This window comes from Zea mays, chromosome 8 (assembly GCF_902167145.1).
Source record: "Zea mays cultivar B73 chromosome 8, Zm-B73-REFERENCE-NAM-5.0, whole genome shotgun sequence".
Classification (NCBI taxonomy): Eukaryota; Viridiplantae; Streptophyta; class Magnoliopsida; order Poales; family Poaceae; genus Zea; species Zea mays.
Genome location: NC_050103.1, coordinates 79,332,404 through 79,353,972, shown reverse-complemented (window position 1 = coordinate 79,353,972; position 21,569 = coordinate 79,332,404). Strand labels below are relative to the sequence as shown.

General features: G+C 45.1%; 3 protein-coding genes across 3 annotated transcripts; all 3 read right to left on the bottom strand.

Annotated features, from left to right (window-relative positions):
- Positions 1-11,711: 11,711 nt before the first annotated feature.
- On the bottom strand, positions 11,712-13,851 carry LOC100275559 (PIF/Ping-Pong transposase family protein). Its single transcript, NM_001149613.2, has one exon. The coding sequence runs from the start codon at positions 13,571-13,573 to the stop codon at positions 12,218-12,220; it is 1,356 nt and encodes a 451-aa protein (NP_001143085.1). The 5' UTR covers positions 13,574-13,851; the 3' UTR covers positions 11,712-12,217.
- Positions 13,852-14,269: 418 nt separating this feature from the next.
- LOC100273246 (vacuolar ATP synthase subunit C) lies at positions 14,270-18,014 on the bottom strand. Its single transcript, NM_001360224.1, has 11 exons — positions 17,854-18,014; positions 17,712-17,780; positions 17,480-17,607; positions 17,303-17,402; positions 16,499-16,566; positions 16,187-16,328; positions 15,835-15,951; positions 15,605-15,730; positions 14,873-14,956; positions 14,714-14,793; positions 14,270-14,621 (listed from the first exon to the last, which is right to left on the bottom strand). Exons 1-11 carry the CDS (start codon positions 17,974-17,976, stop codon positions 14,525-14,527), a joined length of 1,134 nt encoding a protein of 377 aa, NP_001347153.1. The 5' UTR covers positions 17,977-18,014; the 3' UTR covers positions 14,270-14,524.
- A 42-nt stretch (positions 18,015-18,056) lies between these two features.
- Positions 18,057-20,799, bottom strand: LOC100275805 (uncharacterized). Its single transcript, NM_001360228.1, has 10 exons — positions 20,699-20,799; positions 20,539-20,577; positions 20,400-20,454; positions 20,220-20,293; positions 19,997-20,127; positions 19,810-19,876; positions 19,149-19,639; positions 18,541-18,978; positions 18,368-18,454; positions 18,057-18,289 (listed from the first exon to the last, which is right to left on the bottom strand). Exons 1-10 carry the CDS (start codon positions 20,721-20,723, stop codon positions 18,221-18,223), a joined length of 1,476 nt encoding a protein of 491 aa, NP_001347157.1. The 5' UTR covers positions 20,724-20,799; the 3' UTR covers positions 18,057-18,220.
- Positions 20,800-21,569: the final 770 nt, after the last annotated feature.

Sequence of the window (21,569 nt, the reverse complement as noted above, 5' to 3'; positions counted from 1 at the left end):
TGCTTCATTAGAGCCTAACCGCTCGAAGTGATGTCGGGAGATCACGCCAAGAAGGAGATGGAGACCGGCGAAAAGCCCACTACAAGCCACGGGAGCACTTCATCGGAAGAGTCCCGCACCAAAAGGAAGGATAAGAAGAAGGACTCCTCCAAAGGGAAGGAGAAGAAATCTTCTTCACACAAAGAGAAGAAGGAGAAATCCTCTTCCCACAAGCCGCAGCGGAGTGGGGACAAGAAAAAGAGGATGAGGAAAGTGGTCTACTACGAGACCGATTCTTCATCAACCTCCACCTCCGGCTCCGACGCGGCATCCGTCACTTCTAAGCGCCAAGAGCGCAAGAAGTATAGTAAGATTCCCCTACGCTACCCTCGCATTTCTAAACATACACCTTTACTTTCCGTCCCATTAGGCAAACCACCAACATTTGATGGTGAAGACTACGCTAGGTGGAGTGATTTAATGCGATTTCATCTAACCTCACTCCACAAAAGTATATGGGATGTTGTTGAGTTTGGTGCACAGGTACCATCTGTAGGGGATGAAGACTATGATGAGGATGAAGTGGCCCAAATCGAGCACTTCAACTCCCAAGCCACAACCATACTCCTTGCCTCTCTAAGTAGAGAGGAATATAACAAGGTGCAAGGGTTGAAGAATGCGAAGGAGATTTGGGACTTACTCAAGACCGCGCATGAGGGTGATGAAGTCACCAAGATCACCAAGCGGGAAACGATCGAGGGGGAGCTCGGTCGCTTTCGTCTTCGCCAAGGGGAGGAGCCACAAGATATGTACAACCGGCTCAAAACCTTGGTAAATCAAGTGCGCAACCTCGGGAGCAAAAAATGGGATGACCACGAGGTGGTTAAGGTTATTCTTAGATCACTCATCTTCCTTAACCCCACTCAAGTTCAATTAATTCGTGGTAATCCTAGATATACACTAATGACTCCCGAGGAAGTTATCGGGAATTTTGTGAGCTTTGAATGTATGATCAAGGGCTCAAAGAAGATCAACAAGCTTGATGATCCCTCCACGTCCGAAGCACAACCGGTGGCATTCAAGGCGACGGAGGAGAAGAAAGAGGAGTCTACACCAAGTAGACAACCAATCGACGCTTCAAAGCTCGACAACGAGGAGATGGCTTTAATCATCAAAAGCTTTCGCCAAATCCTCAAGCAACGGAAAGGGAAGGATTACAAATCCCGTTCCAAGAAGGTTTGCTACAAGTGTGGTAAGCCCGGTCACTTTATTGCTAAATGTCCATTATCAAGTGACAGTGACAGGGATAACGACAAGAAGGGCAAGAGGAGAGAAAAGAAGAGGTACCACAAGAAGAGGGGCGGCGATGCCCACGTGTGCCGTGAGTGGGACTCCGACGAGAGCTCCACCGACTCCTCCGACGACGAGGACGCCGCCAACATCGCCGTCACCAAGGGACTCCTCTTCCCCAACGTCGGCCACAAGTGCCTCATGGCAAAGGACGGCAAAAAGAAGAAGGTTAAATCTAAATCCTCCACTAGATATGAGTCCTCTAGTGATGATAATGCTAGTGATGAGGAAGATAATTTGCGTACCCTTTTTGCCAACCTTAACATGGAACAAAAGGAAAAATTAAATGAATTAATTAGTGCTATTCATGAAAAGGATGACCTTTTGGATTCTCAAGAGGACTTCCTAATTAAGGAAAATAAGAAACATGTTAAGGTTAAAAATGCTTATGCTCTAGAAATTGAGAAATGTGAAAAATTATCTAGTGAGCTAAGCACTTGCCATGAGACAATAGACAACCTTAGAAATGAAAATGCTAATTTATTAGCTAAGGTTGATTCTCATGTTTGTAATGTTTCAATTACCAATTCTAGAAATAATAATGATGATTTACTTGCTTGGATTGATGAATTGAACATTTCGCTTGCTAGCCTTAATGTTGAAAATGAGAAATTGCTTGCTAAGGCTAAAGACTTTGATATTTGCAATGCTACTATTTCCGACCTTAGAACTAAGAATGATATGTTGCATGCTAAGGTTGTAGAATTAAAATCTTGCAAACCCTCTACATCTACTGTTGAGCATGTTTCTATTTGCACTAGATGTAGAGATGCTGATATTGATGCTATTCATGATCATATGGTCTTAATTAAACAACAAAATGATCATATAGCAATATTAGATGCTAAAATTGCCGAGCATAACTTAGAAAATGAAAAGTTTAAATTTGCTAGAAGTATGCTCTATAATGGGAGACGCCCTGGCATCAAGGATGGCATTGGCTTCCAAAGGGGAGACAATGTCAAACTTAATGCCCCTCCTAAAAATTTGTCTAACTTTGTTAAGGGCAAGGCTCCCATGTCTCAGGATAACGAGGGTTACATTTTGTACCCTGCCGGTTATCCCGAGAACAAAATTAGGAGAATTCACTCTAGGAAGTCTCACTCTGGCCCTAATCATGCTTTCATGTATAAGGGACATCTAGTTCTAGGCAACCAACTCGTGCTAAGTTGCCTAAGAAGAGAATTCCTAATGCATCAAATGATCATGACATTTCATTCAAAACTTTTGATGCATCATATGTTTTGACTAACAAATCCGGCAAGGTCGTTGCCAAGTATGTTGGGGGCAAACACAAGAACTCGAAAACTTGCGTTTGGGTTCCCAAAGTTCTTGTTTCTAATGCCAAAGGACCCAAAACCGTTTGGGTACCTAAAGTCAAGAACTAAACTTGTTTTGTAGGTTTATGCATCCGGGGGCTCAAATTGGATACTCGACAGCGGGTGCACAAACCACATGACAGGGGAGAAAAGGATGTTCTCCTCCTACGAGAAAAACCAAGATCCCCAACGAGCTATCACATTCGGGGATGGAAATCAAGGTTTGGTCAAAGGTCTTGGTAAAATAGCTATATCTCTTGACCATTCTATTTCCAATGTTTTTCTTGTAGATTCATTAGATTACAATTTGCTTTTTGTATCTCAATTATGCAAAATGGGCTACAACTGTCTTTTCACTGATGTAGGTGTCACTGTCTTTAGAAGAAGTGATGATTCAATAGCATTTAAGGGAGTGTTAGAGGGTCAGCTATACTTGGTAGATTTTGATAGAGCTAAACTCGACACTTGCTTAATTGCTAAGACTAACATGGGCTGGCTCTGCATCGCCGACTAGCACATGTTGTGATGAAGAATCTTCACAAGCTTCTAAAGGGAGAACACATTTTAGGACTAACAAATGTTCATTTTGAGAAAGACAGGGTTTGTAGCGCATGCCAAGCAGGAAAGCAAGTTGGTGCCCATCATCCACACAAGAACATCATGACGACCGACAGGCCGCTTGAGCTACTCCGCATGGATCTATTCGGCCTGATTGCTTACATAAGCATCGGCGGGAGTAAGTATTGTCTTGTAATAGTGGATGATTATTCTCGCTTCACTTGGGTGTTCTTTTTGCAGGAAAAATCTCAAACCCAAGAAACCTTAAAGGGATTCTTGAGATGAGCTCAAAACGAGTTCGACTTAAGGATCAAGAAAATTAGAAGCGACAACGGGACGGAGTTCAAGAACTCTCAAATCGGAAGTTTCCTTGAGGAGGAGGGCATCAAGCATGAGTTCTCTTCTCCCTAGACGCCACAACAAAATAGTGTAGTGGAGAGGAAGAATCGAACTCTATTGGACATGGCAAGGACCATGCTTGATGAATACAAGACTTCGGATCGGTTTTGGGCCGAGGCGGTCAACACCGCCTGCTACGCCATCAACCGGTTATATCTACACCGAATCCTCAAGAAGACATCTTATGAACTCCTAACCGGTAAAAAGCCCAATATTTCATATTTTAGAGTCTTTGGTAGCAAATGTTTTATTCTTGTTAAAAGAGGTAGAAAATCTGAATTTGCTCCTAAGACTGTAGAAGGCTTTTTACTAGGATATGATTCAAACACAAGGGCATATAGAGTCTTTAACAAGTCCACTGGACAAGTTGAAGTTTCTTGTGACGTTGTGTTTGATGAGACTAACGGCTCTCAAGTAGAGCAAGTTGGTCTTGATGAGATAGGTATTGAAGAGGCTCCGTGCATCGCGCTAAGGAACATGTCCATTGGGGATGTGTGTCCTAAGGAATCCGAAGAGCCTCCAAATGCACAAGATCAACCATCCTCCTCCACGCAAGCATCTCCACCGACTCAAAATGAGGATGAAGCTCAAGTTGATGAAGTAGAAGATCAAGCAAATGAGCCACCTCAAGATGACGGCAATGATCAAGGGGGAGATACAAATAATCAAGACAAGGAGGATGAAGAGCAAAGGCCACCACACCCAAGAGTCCACCAAGCAATCCAACGAGATCACCCCGTCGACACCATCCTAGGCGACATTCATAAGGGGGTAACTACTAGATCTCGTGTTGCACATTTTTTGTGAACATTACTCTTTTGTTTCCTCTATTGAGCCACACAGGGTAGAGGAAGCACTCCAAGATTCGGATTGGGTGGTGACGATGTAAGAGGAGCTCAACAACTTCACTAGGAATGAGGTATGGCATTTAGTTCCACGTCCTAATCAAAATGTTGTAGGAACCAAATGGGTCTTCCGCAACAAGCAAGATGAGCATGGTGTGGTGACAAGGAACAAAGCTCGACTTTTGGCCAAGGGATACTCCCAAGTCGAAGGTTTGGATTTCGGTGAAACCTATGCACCCGTAGCTAGGCTTGAGTCAATTCGCATATTATTGGCCTATGCTACTTACCATGGCTTTAAGCTTTACCAAATGGACGTGAAAAGTGCCTTCCTCAATGGACCAATCAAGGAAGAGGTCTATGTTGAGCAACCTCCCGGCTTTGAAGATAGTGAGTACCCTAACTATGTCTATAGGCTCTCTAAGGAGCTTTATGGGCTCAAGCAAGCCCCAAGAGCATGGTATGAATGCCTAAGAGATTTCCTTATAGCTAATGGCTTCAAAGTCGGCAAGGCCGATCCTACTTTATTCACTAAAACTCTTGACAATGATTTGTTTGTATGCCAAATTTATGTTGATGATATTATATTTGGGTCTACTAACGAATCTACATGTGAAGAATTTAGTAGGATCATGACACAAAAATTCGAGATGTCGATGATGGGGGAGTTGCAATATTTTATAGGATTCCAAGTCAAGCAACTCCAAGAAGGCACCTTCATTAGCCAAACGAAGTATACTCAAGACATTCTAACCAAGTTTGGAATGAAGGATGCTAAGCCCATCAAGACACCCATGGGAACCAATGGGCATCTCGACCTCGACACGGGAGGTAAATCCGTCGATCAAAAGGTATACCGGTCGATGATAGGTTCATTACTCTATTTATGTGCATCTCGACCGGACATTATGCTTTCCGTATGCATGTGTGCAAGATTCCAAGCCGACCCTAAGGAAGCTCACCTTACGGCCGTAAAACGAATCTTGAGATATTTGGCTTACACTCCTAAGTTTGGGCTTTGGTATCCTAGGGGATCCACATTTGATTTGATTGGTTATTCGGATGCCGATTGGGCGGGGTGTAAAATCAATAGGAAGAGCACATCGGGGACTTGCCAGTTCTTGGGAAGATCCTTGGTGTCTTGGGCTTCAAAGAAGCAAAATTCGGTCGCTCTTTCCACCGCCGAAGCCGAGTACATTGCCGCAGGCCATTGTTGCGCGCAATTGCTTTGGATGAGGCAAACCCTGCGGGACTACGGTTACAAATTAACCAAAGTCCCTTTGCTATGTGATAATGAGAGTGCAATCAAGATGGCGGATAATCCCGTCGAGCATAGCCGCACTAAACACATAGCCATTCGGTATCATTTTCTTAGGGATCACCAACAAAAGGGAGATATCGAGATTTCTTACATTAATACTAAAGATCAATTAGCCGATATCTTTACCAAGCCTCTTGATGAACAAACTTTTAACAAACTTAGGCATGAGCTCAATATTCTTGATTCTAGGAACTTCTTTTGTTAAATTGCACACATAGCTCTTTCATATACCTTTGATCATGTCTCTTTCATATGCTATGACTAATGTGTTTTCAAGTCTATTTCAAACCAAGTCATAGGTATATTGAAAGGGAATTGGAGTCTTCGGCGAAGACAAAGGCTTCCACTCCGCAACTCATTCTTCGCCATCACTCCGAGCAACTCTCCATCTTTGGGGGAGAAAGCATGAGCACCAAGCAAAAGGACTTCGTCTTTGGTATAATCTTAACTCATTTATGTATGACCAAAGGGGAAGAAAGTACTTCGAGGGCTCTAATGATTCAGTTTTTTGGCGATTTATGCCAAAGGGGGAGAAAGTATGAGCCCAAAGCAAAAGGACCGCACCACCACCAATTTCAAAAATTTTAGTTTTTCAAAGAGTATTTTCAATTGGTATCTTATTATGTTCAAAAGGGGGAGAAAGTAGTATTTCAAAAATGATGTATCAAAACCCTCTTGAACATTAAGAGGAGGATCTCATTTAAGGGGGAGTTTTGTTTAGTCAAAGGAAAAGCATTTGAAACAGGGGGAGAAAATTTCAAATCTTGAAAATGCTTTGCAAAATCTTATTCATTTACCTTTGACTATTTGCAAAAGAACTTTGTAAAGGATTTACAAAAGAGCTTGCAAAAACAAAACATGTGGTGAAAATGTGGTCCAAAATATTAAGAATGAAAGAAACGATCCATGCATATCTTGTAAGTATTTATATTGGCTCAATTCCAAGCAACCTTTGCACTTACATTACGCAAACTAGTTCAAGTATGCACTTCTATATTTGCTTTGGTTTGTGTTGGCATCAATCACCAAAAAGGGGGAGATTGAAAGGGAATTAGGCTTACATCTAGTTCATAAATAATTTTGGTGGTTGAATTGCCCAACACAAATAATTGGACTAACTAGGTTGCTCTAGTGTATAAGTAATACAGGTGTCAAAGGTTCACAACAAGCCAATTAAAAAGACCAAAGTTGGGTTCAAAATAGAGATCTCAAGGCATCCCGAAAGGCTCCCTGGTCTGGCGCACCGGACTGTCCGGTGGCGCACCGGACAGTGTCCGGTGCACCAGGGGACTTCGCGCGGAACTTCTCAGCCTCGGGATTTTCCTGGAGCCGGCGCGCTATAATTCACCGGACTGTCCGGTGTACACCGGACAGTGTCCGGTGCTCCAAGAAGACGCGGCTCTGGAACTTGGCAGCCTCGGGAAATCATAAAGGCTGCTCCGCTATAATTCACCGGACATGTCCGGTGTACACCGAACTGTCCGGAGCAACTACGGGGCAACGACTACTTCGCGCCAACGGTCGCCTGCAACAGCAATTAATGCGCGCCAGAGCGCGCAGGCGTCAGGCACGCCCATGCTGGCGCACCGGACACTCTACAGTACATGTCCGGTGCGCCACCGGACATCAAGGCGGGCCCAGAAGTCAGAACTCCAACGGTCGAATTGCAACGGCTTTGGTCACGTGGCTGGCGCATTGGACATGTCCGGTGTACACCGGACCACCGGACTGTCCGGTGCACCATACGACAGTCAGCCTCCACCAACGGTCATGTTTGGTGGTTGGGGCTATAAAAACCCCAACCACTCCACCATTCATGGAATCCAAGTTTTCCAGCTTCCAACAACTATACAAGAGCTAGCATTCATTACAAAGCACACCAAAAAGATCAAATCCTCTCCCAACTCCACACAAAGCTTTAGTGACTAGAGAGAGTGATTTGTAGTGTTCATTTGAGCTCTTGCGCTTGGATCGCTTCTTTTCTTTCTCATTCTTTCTTGTGATCAAATACTCACTTGTAATTGAGGCAAGAGACACCAATTGTGTGGTGGTCCTTGCGGGAAGTTTGATTCCCAAGTGATTTGAGAAGAGAAGCTCACTCGGTCCGAGGGACCGTTTGAGAGGGGGAAGGGTTGAAAGAGACCCGGCCTTTGTGGCCTCCTCAACGGGGAGTAGGTTTGCGAGAACCGAACCTCGGTAAAACAAATCCGCGTGTCACACTCTTTATTTGCTTGCGATTTGTTTTGCACCCTCTCTCGCGGACTCGTTTTTATTTCTAACGCTAACCCGGCTTGTAGTTGTGTTTATATTTGTAAATTTCAGTTTCGCCCTATTCACCCCCCTCCTCTAGGCGACTATCAAAGAGTCGTTGCTCCGCTGTCACACCGGACAGTCCGGTGAATTATAGCGGAGCGACGCCTGAGAAACCCGAATGTGAAGAGTTCGGAGTTGTACGGTCCTGGTGCACCGGACAGTCCGGTGCGCCAGACCAGGACACACTTGGGTTTCTTTGCTCCTTTCTTTTTGAACCCTTTCTTTAATCTTTTTATTGGTTTGTGTTGAACCTCTATGCACCCGTGGAATATAATATAGAGCAAACTAGTTAGTCCAATATTTGTGTTGGGCATTCAACCACCAAAATTATTTATAGGAAAAGGTTAAACCCTATTTTCCTTTCAAATAGTTTACGTGAATATTGTTGTGAGTCGTCGCAATACACGCGCAACCGACTAGTATATCTAAATAGGCCAGATCTGCTAGGTGGCTCGATGCCTGACAAGGTTTAGTCTGACCCACTGTCCAATAGGCCCATGCCGACTTGGCTTGATTAGTGTGTCGTGTTTGGATCTTAGGTGTGACGCGTCATGCTAGGTCTAGTGTAGACCAAGTTTTTTCTATTTTTTTATAAAAATATCTATATTACACCTGAGTATATAATATAAAATATAAAAACATGTGTATTGTGTTAGTTGGTGGGTGTGAACATAGAGCTAACTACCAAGGTTCAAATCTTACTGTGCATAAGAAAGCTGGAAGGAAAGAGATAACACATGTATGGAGAAACTCATGCATTATATTAGTAGAGAAATATTCATATTAGAGATATATTTGATCTATATTTTATATTTTGTATGTACATATTTATCATACAGTTAACTATTTTATAGATAGTTTAGTTGGGAACATATAAAGTGCATACCAACACAAGAATAGACGTTGGATGATCTTTTTATTAATATCTAAAAGAGGTGGAAGGGTTTATTAGAAATATTATATTTCAAAAAATGCCCTCCCACTTGTATTCTTGTATTGGTTTGCACGGTTATGTACCATAGGTTCATTTGCACCTAATATATTTCTATCTTAGCTTTGCTTAATCCGTTGTGTAAAGCGTAAAAATGGACAGAGGAGAGAAGAAGAATTCTATATATAAAGCACAGAGGCAAATCCTCTATATTTAGATGAGGGGATGTATCTTATGCACAAGACAATGCACAAATGCAGAAACTCGATTTGGTCCCTCCATCCAATAACCAACGGTTGAACATGAAGGAGTTTTTTTGTGCACATACAGTTGAGCATCGGAAGGATCGTGGGTGATGTTTTGTACGTAAAAAACGCGCTAGTGTATTTGTGAACCAGTTATCCCTTGTACGTATGACATGTCCTTATTTAGATGATGTTTTAAAACATAAAGTTGATATATGTAGAGGAAGAAAATCTTCTCGAAATATATTTAAATACATAGTATGAGACGATTTAGTCTAGCTTCAGCAGTTTACCATCTTTATATCTATATTCAAACTTCAATCTAAAAACAATGTATTATATAATGTAAAACAGTGTTTTTGACAATTTTATGGGTGAACGGTTTGGACACGTTCTTGCAAACTCAAAGGAGTCGATCCTAGGTTATCTCTAGCAACATCAATTTTTTATGAGGGTGTTTAGTTCCTCTAAAAAGTTTAGTTCACATTACATTAAAAATATTTGCCTAGTCGCATTAAAAATATTTGCCTTGAAAAGTCGGTTGTTGAAATGGTAAACAGACCCAAACCGGCCGAGCGGCCAAGGAATTCAGCAAACATCGTTCGTCACATTGGAAAGGACAGGTACAGCACAGCAGCAGGGAATGTCAAATGGTTCACACCCGTCAGTCTTGCACGGAAATGGGCTTTTACCAAAACCAAAGCCTAGGTACGGCAATGGTACAAAACTGTCGGATTTTGCCGTCTCAAATACGTACTCATAAAAAATATATATACTCATTTAAAAACTCATATCCACAACGGATTTAAAATTTTGCCGAAACTCGTATCCATCGGATTAGCGGGTGCCCACGGATTACCCGCGGGTTTCATCTCTAATATGCTAGTTCTTCTAGTAATCAATAAGTATCATAATGATTAATGAGATTATGGTCCAAAATTTATGCGATGAACAACGAGTTTGTGATTTAGTATAAAAATTATTAGCAGAGAGAATAAAATACAAATAATAAGTTGTATAATCGAGTGACCTTACACTAATTAGTTATCCATCAACCACATATATACGCCAGTAAAAACTATAACACCAAGCAATCAACACTCTCACCAACTACTTATACATTCACCATATGATAAAAATTAGGAAGTAAATGAGAAGATAACAAGTTTGTTGTTCGTTTATAAAATAAAATGACAATATACAGTAGATTTGGTGGTTTAAAAAACTCATGGGTTCACAGGTTTAGATACTATAGGAATAAACACGCACCCATAAACCCGTCGGATATAGATTTATGTCCATTAACAAATCCATAGGTATGAAAATTGATCCAAACCCGTACCCTAAGGTCTTGTTTAGTTAGCTCTCAATCCATGATTGAGTGGGATTGGGTGGGTTTAAATCTCAAGCAAGTTAAATTTCTTCACAATTTTTTTCAATCCCGTCCAATCCATAGGTAACGGGATTAACCAAACAAGGTCTAATATGGTAAAAACCCATCGAGTTACTTGCAAGTCAGACAACAATTCGTTTCTCCATCCAAACCCATCTTCAGAACCTGTTTGGATCTGTTAGAATACCCGTTTTAGGGTTTGGGGTTTTCTCTTATGTAATTACTGTCTCGCCCCTATGTAATGGGTCTGGCCCAATACTCAAGTCTATTAATACACCACCCAACCCATGTTAGGGTTAGGGTTTCCATTCCAACTAGATCACTTGAACTGGTCATGTGCTGTTAGGGATACATGAACTACTCACATAGGGAGGCTCGCAACAAGGCGCATCAATAGCAACTGCTGACCTGTGATCGCTATCATCCACATCGGTTCAGACCGTGGTCAGTTCGATCGGTCGGTGGCTCTACCAACCGTGTATCGACCATGTTGGAGACAAACCGGTCCATGCCGATCGATATCAACCATTGCATTGGATGAACCGATCGTTAACGACTGAGTACTGACTTTAGTAACGTGTTGTAGTTAGTTCACACGTGCACTACGTCAACTAGCTTTCTTTTTAAAACTACTTGCAAGTACAAAAATCTAAAAAAAAAGTATTAAAATTTTAAAAACTAGATTCCAATCTATAAATTGGATTTTATTTATGGTCTATTTATTATTTATTTTTATGCTTAAGTAATGGAATTTTATTCATAAATTATATATTTTATATTATTATGTTTGAACATGAAATTTTTAAGAATTGTTATGAATTATGTAATTTCATCCACTTAATTACGTATAGCTCATACAAATGCATTTGTTTACTTAATTCTTAAAAAGTTAAACGAATAACATTACATAATTCATAAAAACATTTAGAAACTACATGAATCAAACATAATAATAAAAAATACATATTTTGTAAATAAAAATACATAACTTAAACATAAAAATAAATAATTCATAAATAAAAATCGAAAGTCAGTCATTAACGTCCGGTTCGACCAGCTCATCCAAACATGTTATTGTTAACGACCAGTGGATATCGATCGGATCGGCCCGATCGGCAACACGTTCAGCATTTTGGCCATACGGTCATCCCAAAATATTGTTTTACATGATCATGCCAATGCCATAGGTAAAACACAAGGAAAACGCACGGATTGAGATGTGCTACTGCTTCTTGTTGCTGTTTCTTTGACTTGGCTCTTGGATACGTAGGTTTGTTCAACAACTGTACCACGTGCTACTAGACTAAAAATCCTATGATCAAAAGCAAACCCAACCCACTCTTTGTCTTTGATCTACCTTTCTCTCCGTGTGTTCAGCGTTCTACGAGGATGAGGATGACGGATTGCGGGTGATCTTCCCACTTCCCAGTACAGTTCAAACAACCCAACGAATGATCAATTCCATGGACGGTTCCAATCCAATGAAAGGAGAGGGAGTCGGGAGACAGAGTAGCAGCAGCAGCATAGTAGAAGAATCTGATGGAACGAACGAACCGACTGAGAGAATTCAGAAGAATTTGGTGCCGGCTCGTCCGCTGTGGAGCAGGTTGTGCGCGATGTCGTCCCTAGCCTTGGTGGCGCCGTCCGACCGCACGGGGTTCTCCGGCACCGTCTCGTCGTCGTCGATGTCGCATCGGAGCGCGGGGTCCATGCCCTCCCCGCGCGACTCGCAGATGTTGTGCAGCACGCAGCAGGCGCCCAGCACCACCGGGAGGTCCTGCAGCTTCACCTCCGTGCGCTTCTGCAGGCACGCCCACCGGCCCTTGAGGCGCGCGAAGGCGTCCACGGCGACGCGCCGGACCTCCGCCACCTTCTCGTTGAAGGCGTGCTGCGCCCACGTCAGGTTGGCCTGCGCGTAGGGGGCCAGCACCCACTCCGTGAGCGGGAAGCTGACGCCGCCCACCACCCAGGACCCCGCCATCATCCCGGCCGCCGCGCGCTGCTGCAGCGCCGACCGCTCCAGCACCTGGTCGTCGGGCATGGACCCGGGCCAGCCGATGCAGACGTCGGTGAAGGCGCCGTCGGGGTCCACCACCCCCTGCAGCGTGATGGAGTAGGACGTCTTGTGGTTGCGCTCCGTGTGCCGGCGGTTGAAGTAGGCGGTCACCGACACCTTGGGCGCGATGATGGGGATGTGGGTGGTGTAGATGGCGCCCACCACGCTGGGGATCCCGGACTCCGCCTGGAACCGGGACTTGAACGCCTCGGCGGCGGCGTCATCGGGCCAGCGGAGGAAGCGCGGCATCAGGAGGCCCCGGATGGCGGCGCAGACCTCCAGGACCAGCTTGTGGCAGGTGGAGATGCCGAGGCCGAAGCGCTTGGACACGAGGCGGAGCGGCTCCCCCGTGGCGAGCCGCCACACGCACACCGCCACGCGCTGCCGGACGGGGATGGCGGCGCGGAGCGCGGTGTCCTCCTTGGCCACGGCCGCGCCCAGCGCGTCGCACAGCATCGCGAAGGTGGCGCGCCCCATCCGGAAGGCGGACCGGAAGTCCGCCTCCGGGTAGTCGGCGCTGCTGCACTGCTCCCACCACGCGCGCGACCGGTCCTTGACCCACAGCCGCCGCTGCTGGTGCGGGCTCTGCCCGTGGCCGTTGACCACGGATGACAACGACGACCCCGCTCCTCCTCCTCCGCCCCCACCGGTCACCTCCTCCTCTTCGTCGTCCTGTTCCGCCTGCTGGCGAGGTCGGCTCAGCTGGAAGAGGGGGAGCTCCGGGCGCGGGGCGTCGTTGACGTCCAGGGAGGTGAGCACGCTGGTGGCGGGCCTCCTCTTGCTGCTGGCCTGTTCATCGGCGGCGCCCCCCTCGCCGCCGCCGCCGCCGCGCTTCCGGCGCCGGTTCGCCGTCGCCGGCTTGGGCATCGCGGGCGGCCTGCTGGAAATTGGAATTTGGAAAGGGGGATGGGATTGGGTGCGGAAGGGGGGGAGGAGGTGGAAGTGGTCGTCGTCTCCGCTCCGCAGCAGGTAACGGGTAGGAAGGAGCTAGGCGGAGCGGGTTATAGGTTAGGTGGGTGTGAGCGCGCGCGAGGAGGAAGAGCAGCAGCAGGAGGAGGAGCAGGCGCACGGAGACATCGCTGTCGGCCCGAGCGAGACTAGTGTGGAAAGGAGCTGCCCTTCCTTGGAGTGGCATCCGCTTTCTGGTTTTGGAGCGGGCGGCGGCGGCGGCGACGACGACGATGAAGGGTACCTCGTCCGTGCGTGCATGGGTGGTGTAAACGCCCGGACGCCGCGGCGGCGCGGGGACGACGGCTGGCAGTTCTCGGCATCCAGTACTGCTCGCTCCTCTTGGCTCGAGAATTCGGGAACTGAGAAAATTCCATAAGACTTGGGTTTAATTTGTCAGCCATGCGTTCCAAACACGCCAATCTATTCTGGTTCACCCAGTTTCGTGATGTTCAATTGCAAGGGGCTCAAGGTAGAGATGGCCTGGCCGGTAGGATAGGAAGCTCTCCAGAACCAGAACGTACACATTCCACTGGAAAAAAATCGTCTGCGCCACAAACCCAGAGCCTAGCTAGCTCCACATTCCATTTTTCATCAACTGACAATCCAAATTTTAGTTACTTATTTTCACATGGCTTTTATTGTAAATAAATAAACAAATCCAGTAGACAACTGTTCCAGGCCATTTACAATGCGCTCCCAAGGTACAATACTGCAGGGAAACATGTCCTCAGAAACTACATTATTGATCGGCTGGTCTCTCTGTGATGTGAATTACAGGAGCACATGAACCGACAAATCAACAAAGAATTTATGGCAGTTCTGCTCGAAATATTGCCTGGGCCGCAGACGGCCAGGAACATGCCGGTCTCAGACAAAATTTATGGTGAAGGAGACGTAAGGGTGCGCCTCTGTTTCACCTCCCAGACCGGCGACGCCTACGTCGTCTTCGGATTTCCAATAAATACTGCATTTCAAATGTTGTGTGTGTTAGTGGAAAACAACACCAACGTGCGATTCAAAGTCCAATGGACCGCACCCCCCGAAACACTGAATTACCTATGGGCATTGCCGCAGAGCTCCTCTAAGATGCTCCTTACTTTCTTCTCGCTCTTTGTAGATGGTGCAAGAACAGCAGACTGATATGCAAAACATATGATCAGACAAGAAACGGAAGTATACTATTTACCATCATAAACAACAGCCTCAGCAAATTACCAGGAATGATGGAGGGAGACCATATCTAAGGATGCTCTCTACAAAGACACGCACAGCACAGAAGTGCATCCAGGAACTGAATACCTGTACAGTAATAGTTACAGTTCACAAGCAAGAAATGACATACGAAAGAGAAAGAAGGCAAAAACCAACTCAGCAAACCATATAACCACAGCAACAAAGCATAGCCAAGGCTCAGTAAAATTTCAAGAGCTTCACAACCCTAAAGGCAAGAAAAAGCAGGATAGCGGGTTTTCTGTTTTACTATGACTTTCCAAGAATTAGAGATCCATATCCTGCACAGCTTATAATAACATAATAAGGCCTACCATTCATAGCTCTAACTAACAAATTGCAATGCATCCTAATCTGGCTCAACACTTTGTGATCAATGTGTTACCGCCATATCAATTTTTCCATAAATATCAAGGTTGTACCAGTGAAACATTAACATAAAGCAAAAGGCAGTTCCAGCATGACACAGCCAGGACTCACAACGAAACATGGCCTTATTTAAAATTTTAATACGAGAAACATATAAATTCTAATGCAAATGAAGACAATAATAATAGGGAAACATTAACAGCATAATGGCTTTCCAAAGAAACATGGCCTAAAATTTCCATTCAACATTACTGACACTTACAGCAGAGATGTAATCAATAAGATCATTAAGGAAAGAAAACACAGTTGTCGTTCAAACCACTAGATTATGTAGGAAAAGACAAGTACCTCGCTGTAGCTGGCATAGCACCATTGAAGAAGAGTGGTCCTCATGGCTTCTTGGTCTTGCAGTAGCTTCTCCATCTCCTGCTTCCGACTTTCCTGTGCTTCAGGACTGTACTCAAAATCACGGACCTGGAATAAAATGAAATTAAAGCTTATAGTGGATAACAAAAGGCTAAAGAAGGATAGCCAGATTAATATAAAGTGTAAACATACGACTCTCAAGGAAACCTTACCTGAAAACCCTTCTCGCGAGCACGGACCTTAAAATTGTCAACAACCTTAGCAAACAGTGTTACAGTGTAGAGAGCATATTCATTGTCTTCATAGAGCTTTTTAGATGACCTAGGTACCTATAAAATTTTCAGTTAGCTCATATGAATGGGGGCAGTCAAATCCGGTATGAATATAACTATACAAGGAAGTCAGGGACATAATTTAGACAACGTTGACAGATTTTAATTAAAGATTCTCCTAAGGGTAGTTAAAACATTATTCAATTCTCTTCAAAAGGAAAGTTATAAGAAAAAATATGTCGATTTGGGAGGTTCTAACAAGCAGACAAGCACAACCAAAATTTAACCTTACCACGAATGTGTCAATTTTCTCATAGCTTGACAACCAGTCTTTTTGGGAGTACTTGGGAACAATTGCAAGAAGTGTCACGAGATGTTCCGAGGTGATCATATCCTCCGGTTTTACCAGATTGGAAAGATCACGAACCGCTAAGCTTTCACACAATAAAAGGCCAAACTAATTAGTATAGGAAAGGCAACAGATAAAATGAGTAAGCCATTCATTTCTGCTCTCCTGTTCCTTTTACAATAAACAAGGAAAAAGTCCTGGAATCAAGCACTTCCTCTAGAGTCTGAACACACAAAGTATGTCAGCGCAATTTACCTCCCACTTTGCTTCCTGTTGATCGCACTAAGCTGGCTCCTTACATTATTATATTCCGATGCTCGAACCTGGGGAAGAGAGCGTTTTTAGGAGTTGTGAACTAAAACATAAAAGTTATTGACCAGATGTATTAGTATAGCAAAAACGAGCCATAAAATTGAGGCCAAAGCAAAAAAAATCACAGGCAGAGATCCAAATGGCATTTTTAGCTGAGAAACACAAACTTTCTTTGTCTTTGCAACCTACATTTCATCATATTTTAGACCTCAAGAAACTTAAATAGATGAGCTACGTTCAGTTCATATATATATATATATATATATATATATATATATATATATATATATATATATATATATATATATATATATATATATATATATATATATATATATATATATATATATATATATATATATATATGAACTTTTTGACCAGCCCTCCCGTGTATATAATTTCTGGTATCTGCGAGTCTAGCTAATGAATTGGTTTTGATATAATCCTGTGCAATTACTTATTTGGTGCAATCGAACCATCCAGAACATCCAATCTAGATCCAATGGTTTCATATAGAAGAGGTTAAATGTAAAAGAGGTAGGAAGAGGTTAAATGTAAAATAGCAGTCACCATTAGATTTTAATTTGGACGCACCAGATTGCTGGATTACCCGTTTACACCAATATGATTCATTGATTGCACATGATATGTTTCCGGTTTTGCTATATATCTACAGAGCGATGAGCCTTGGTCCCAGCAACAAATTGGCGTAAATGTGCAAAGAGGAGTGGAGTCGTGCAAACAAACCTTCATGTCATCCTCGATCTTGGCAACCTGTGACTGTATGCTGCCGACGATCTCCTTGAGAGGGGACATTGTGGGGTACTTGCCCTCATCCCACACGAACCTGCGCGCGCGATCAACACAGAAGCTTTTAAGCTGAACAGGGCACCCATCCGATGGGGTTGGCAGTTTGCAGCAGACCTAGTGAGGTAGGTGTCGACGGGGACGCCGTCGACGGTGAGGGTCCCGGTCTCGACCCCTCCGGCGCGCTCGAGGTCCTCGATCTGCCTCCGGATCTTGTGTGACACGCCCTCCACGAAGACATTGGACTGCGGGTATACATATAGAGACAAACACACGATGGCACGGAATCAGAGGCTAGTGCCCCGGGGCAGCTGGAGAGGGGAGAGGGGATCGAGATCGTGCGGGGAACCTTGACGAGGTCGTCACTGAGCGCGAGGAGCGAGTCGAGGGTGCCGACGCGGAGATCCGGGACGTTGAACTGCGCGGACGGTGAGGCTACGCGAGATTAAATCCCGGCGGGTGAAGGAGACGGGTCGGAGGGGATCGCTTACGCGGTAGAGCGGGGTGTCGAAGGAGTGGCGGGAGATGGAGTCCTGGAGGCGCGACCACAGGGAGCTGGCGGTGGCGCCGGGCGACTGCACGGGCAGCGACACGATCAAGTAGCGTGTCGCCATGGGCGCCGGCGGTGAGGCTCCTCTCCGGTCGGGGGAGGAGGCGGTGGTTTGGTTCGTGTGATCTGGTTGGTTTCAGGATTCGGAGGAGCAGGAGAGGTCGTCGTATTCTGCATGTGGGACCCATAATATGTCGGTCGGTGAAGTAAGTTACAGTGCTAGCCAGATCCATCAGTAAAACTTGACAATTACATTGTGGCTGTGGCTTGTGTATGCAAAAATTAGGGGTAGGCACTGCTAGATTTCTTCATCTGCTGCTGCTGCTGAAGAACATGGCCCCGCAGCAAACCGTGAGCACAACTGCAGCACGCACCCCCTGCGCACATCAGACAATAACATCCGCAATGAGCAAAACCAACAGCAGGCTCTGTCTATCATCAGAAACAAGACTCGCCTGAACTATCAGCCACCCGTTTATCATCAGGAAACCACCGCTGCGAGCCCGAGCAGCGGCGGCGGCAATGGATTCGTCGCTTTTTCTCTGCGAGCCCGACCAGAATGAGTTTTGTTAGGATCAAACCATCTCATCTCAGCAGCAATGACACTATAGCATGGCATGACAGTTACCTCTCGGGTACCTTGCTGTCCCTTAGTAGCGGTGCGTTGGAAGTTGAGGTGCTCAAGCTCAAGGAGGTCTTTCAGTTGCTTGGTCGCGCCCGTGACGCAGATGTGCGGGTGTATCCAGGTGCTCGACGTCGCAACCAGATAGTTCAAGGGACGCTCCACGTAGTCCCTTGGCTGCATCTGCATCTGCATCTGCTTTGCCTGTGACCTCCTCCTAGTTCTTGGATGCAGCTCGTTGTGCTGCTTGCTTGCTCTGCGTCGGCTTCTGCTTTCGGCTGCTTTTGGCGTCCTAATAGTTTGTAGTTGTGCAGGTGCGATCGTTTCTACTAGTATATGCTGAGACCTGTGATTTGAAGCTTTGTGGTGATCATCAACAGGGATGATGGCTGTTTTGCCTGCCTGCGTGCTGCGGCTGCCTGAGTCGGTTTCTGAAACGATACCCTGCAGGTTGGTCCAGCGATGACAGAGTTACCATAGATACGCATTTCACATCCACCAATCAATCATATTTGGATATCACTGCTACTAGATGACGACATGTTCCTGACAAATAAAACTGATTTCTTTGTTTGAAAATGTTTGGATGAAAACACACAAACAAACCAACCAACCTGTGGGGTGGTGGTGCCTTCAAAGCTACTTATCATCGTCTTCACTGCACTACTTGATTTGCTGCTCTCTGGTATGCTGTCCCCTTTCTTGGAGCCAGGGCCCGGCCTGTCCGGCGGCCACGTGCTGATCGCATCCACTGCCCCTGCCCCGTCGCTGACTTCCTGCTCCGCCTCTCCCACGACCCCTCGCCCGCCGCCGGATGCTACGTCCAGGCCTAGGCGCCGCCTCTCCCCTTCCACCGGCGATGCCAAGGCTTCGACTTCGGCCTGGCTCAGCCGCTGCTTGGAGCCACCGGGATCTTCCAACCTTACACCCCCTTGCAGCAACGAGTCCCTTGAGGCCTTCACCCGTGGATCCGCATCGATTCCAGGGAACACGGCCCGCTCTTGCAAATCATCCAGTGACATGCTCTTCTGAAGCTCAGATCGTTCAGCTGCTTTGCTTCGGATGTTGGAAATCTTCTCCGTCAGCCGTTTAGACAATGCGCTGTCTAACAAGTCGCCGATAAGAACTAACATTGATGAATGAACTCTGCGCTCTTCCATTATTAACAAAGAAAACAGACACCCAAGTTCGAGTAGAAAAAGGACTTGAAGCTGCACCCAACCAGTTGAGCAAACGTAAGACACACTATGAATTAAGCAAACGTCACTAGTTTACCTGAAAAATTGAGTTCATTGCCATCCCCAAGCAGCCCTTGCTGCTTCATCTTCATCGCAGAATTTCTCTAAATAAATAGTACAACGCAGGTTATATACGTCACTTTAAATTATTGAGACTATCGAGAAATTTGCCCCTACAGTTTTTTTTTTTTTTAAAAAAGGCGTCCGAGAAGGAGCCATCTTACCATTTCTTGGATTCGCTTGCGGTCATCATCGTTGAGCAAGAACTGAATCTGAAGAACTATTTCTCCCCCGCTATCAAGAGCAAATACTGTGTCCATAGTTCCTGACTCCACAATCTCTTTTGTCTTCAGCTCTGTGGTAATTATTTTTTTTCAAAACACATCATCAGTTAATAGATCCTGGTAAGTACAAAAAGGAACGGTGAATAGCCAGCTAAAGAGGAACCTGATTTTGATATCAATGCCCCGTCTGCACTGTACAGCATTATTACCATACTCTCCCGAAGTGATGTAACGGGGCTGCACACCACCACACATATATTTGGTTTATGTGATGACAATGAATGATGCACTGGTTAAATTTCAATTAAGGTAATATATGGAAGAAGAAGAAAAATAAACTTACAAAGATAAAGCATCTTGTTCTATGTTTCCACTGTATTCTCTGTTGCCCACAGTGACTGCGTCCAAAATGTAATTTACATATAACACAGAAGAAAGATCAGCAAGTGGAAAGCAAAACGAGGAAAGAAAGTAGATCAAACCTTGCAGAAACAGAGGGGTGATGACTGGTGGTTGAGTGGCTGCATAGTAAAAAGCAAATGTAAAGAAGCACAATCAGCTCTTGCTTCCAACAGAACGAACAATACGAGAGGTTTTTTTTTCAGATACTCGAGTAAAAACATAGTTATGACACAAAATTACCTGAGATGTGGATGCTTCCAGGCATTCTTTCTGAATTCCTGCTTGGGTGCTGCACAGAAGCCCTACAATACTAATCTTCTAGAGCACAGAGAAGAAAAAAGATACACCACACCAGCTGCAGCTAGCTAGTGGATGTTGTCTGGGCAAGCTGGACCTGTGGCTGGCTATCCGTAGCCACTCGGTCTCCTGGGACCACAGGAGTTAAAAGTTTTGTTCTTTCTGTTGCTATCGAAAGACATACAGCCACAAATTGTGAAGACAACAGAACACCACATGGTTTGCATTAAGTGGTTAATAAACAATATTATGAATAGGGCTCGGGCCCAGTCGCAGTCTCAACAATACGTTACATGGCAATCGATGGGCTCACCCATCACACGAGAACCACATAACATGAAATTGTCAACCGAGCAAATCAAGGATGGAACACAAGAATCTCACGCAGAGAAGTTTTTCTTTTTTTTCAGTCTTGAAGAATCTCTAGAACCAATGCACACAATACTGGTTTGCATCCACAGAACCTTTGGACTCGAGGAGGCTAAATCATGAAGACATCGGTTTTCAAGATAGCAGTATAGCACAGTACTGTGCTTGTACACAACCCAACCAGGCACAAGAGACCCAAATGACAGCTTGGGAGGGATCCTGCTCGGATGAACTCCTTGAGAAGGGCGCTTCTCCTCATCGAGTTTCTTCTTCTCGGCAGCATTGCGTGGCTCCGCCTCTCTTCCAGCATCCATTTGTAGAGCTTGCGTTGGTCATCTTCAGGGATTGGTGGGAGCTCCATTCTGGGTGCAGGCTGGTTCGGAAGGCTTCCCAGCAGATGTAGCAGCAGGATGACTCATCTGAGTCCTTTTGGTAGGCCCGCACG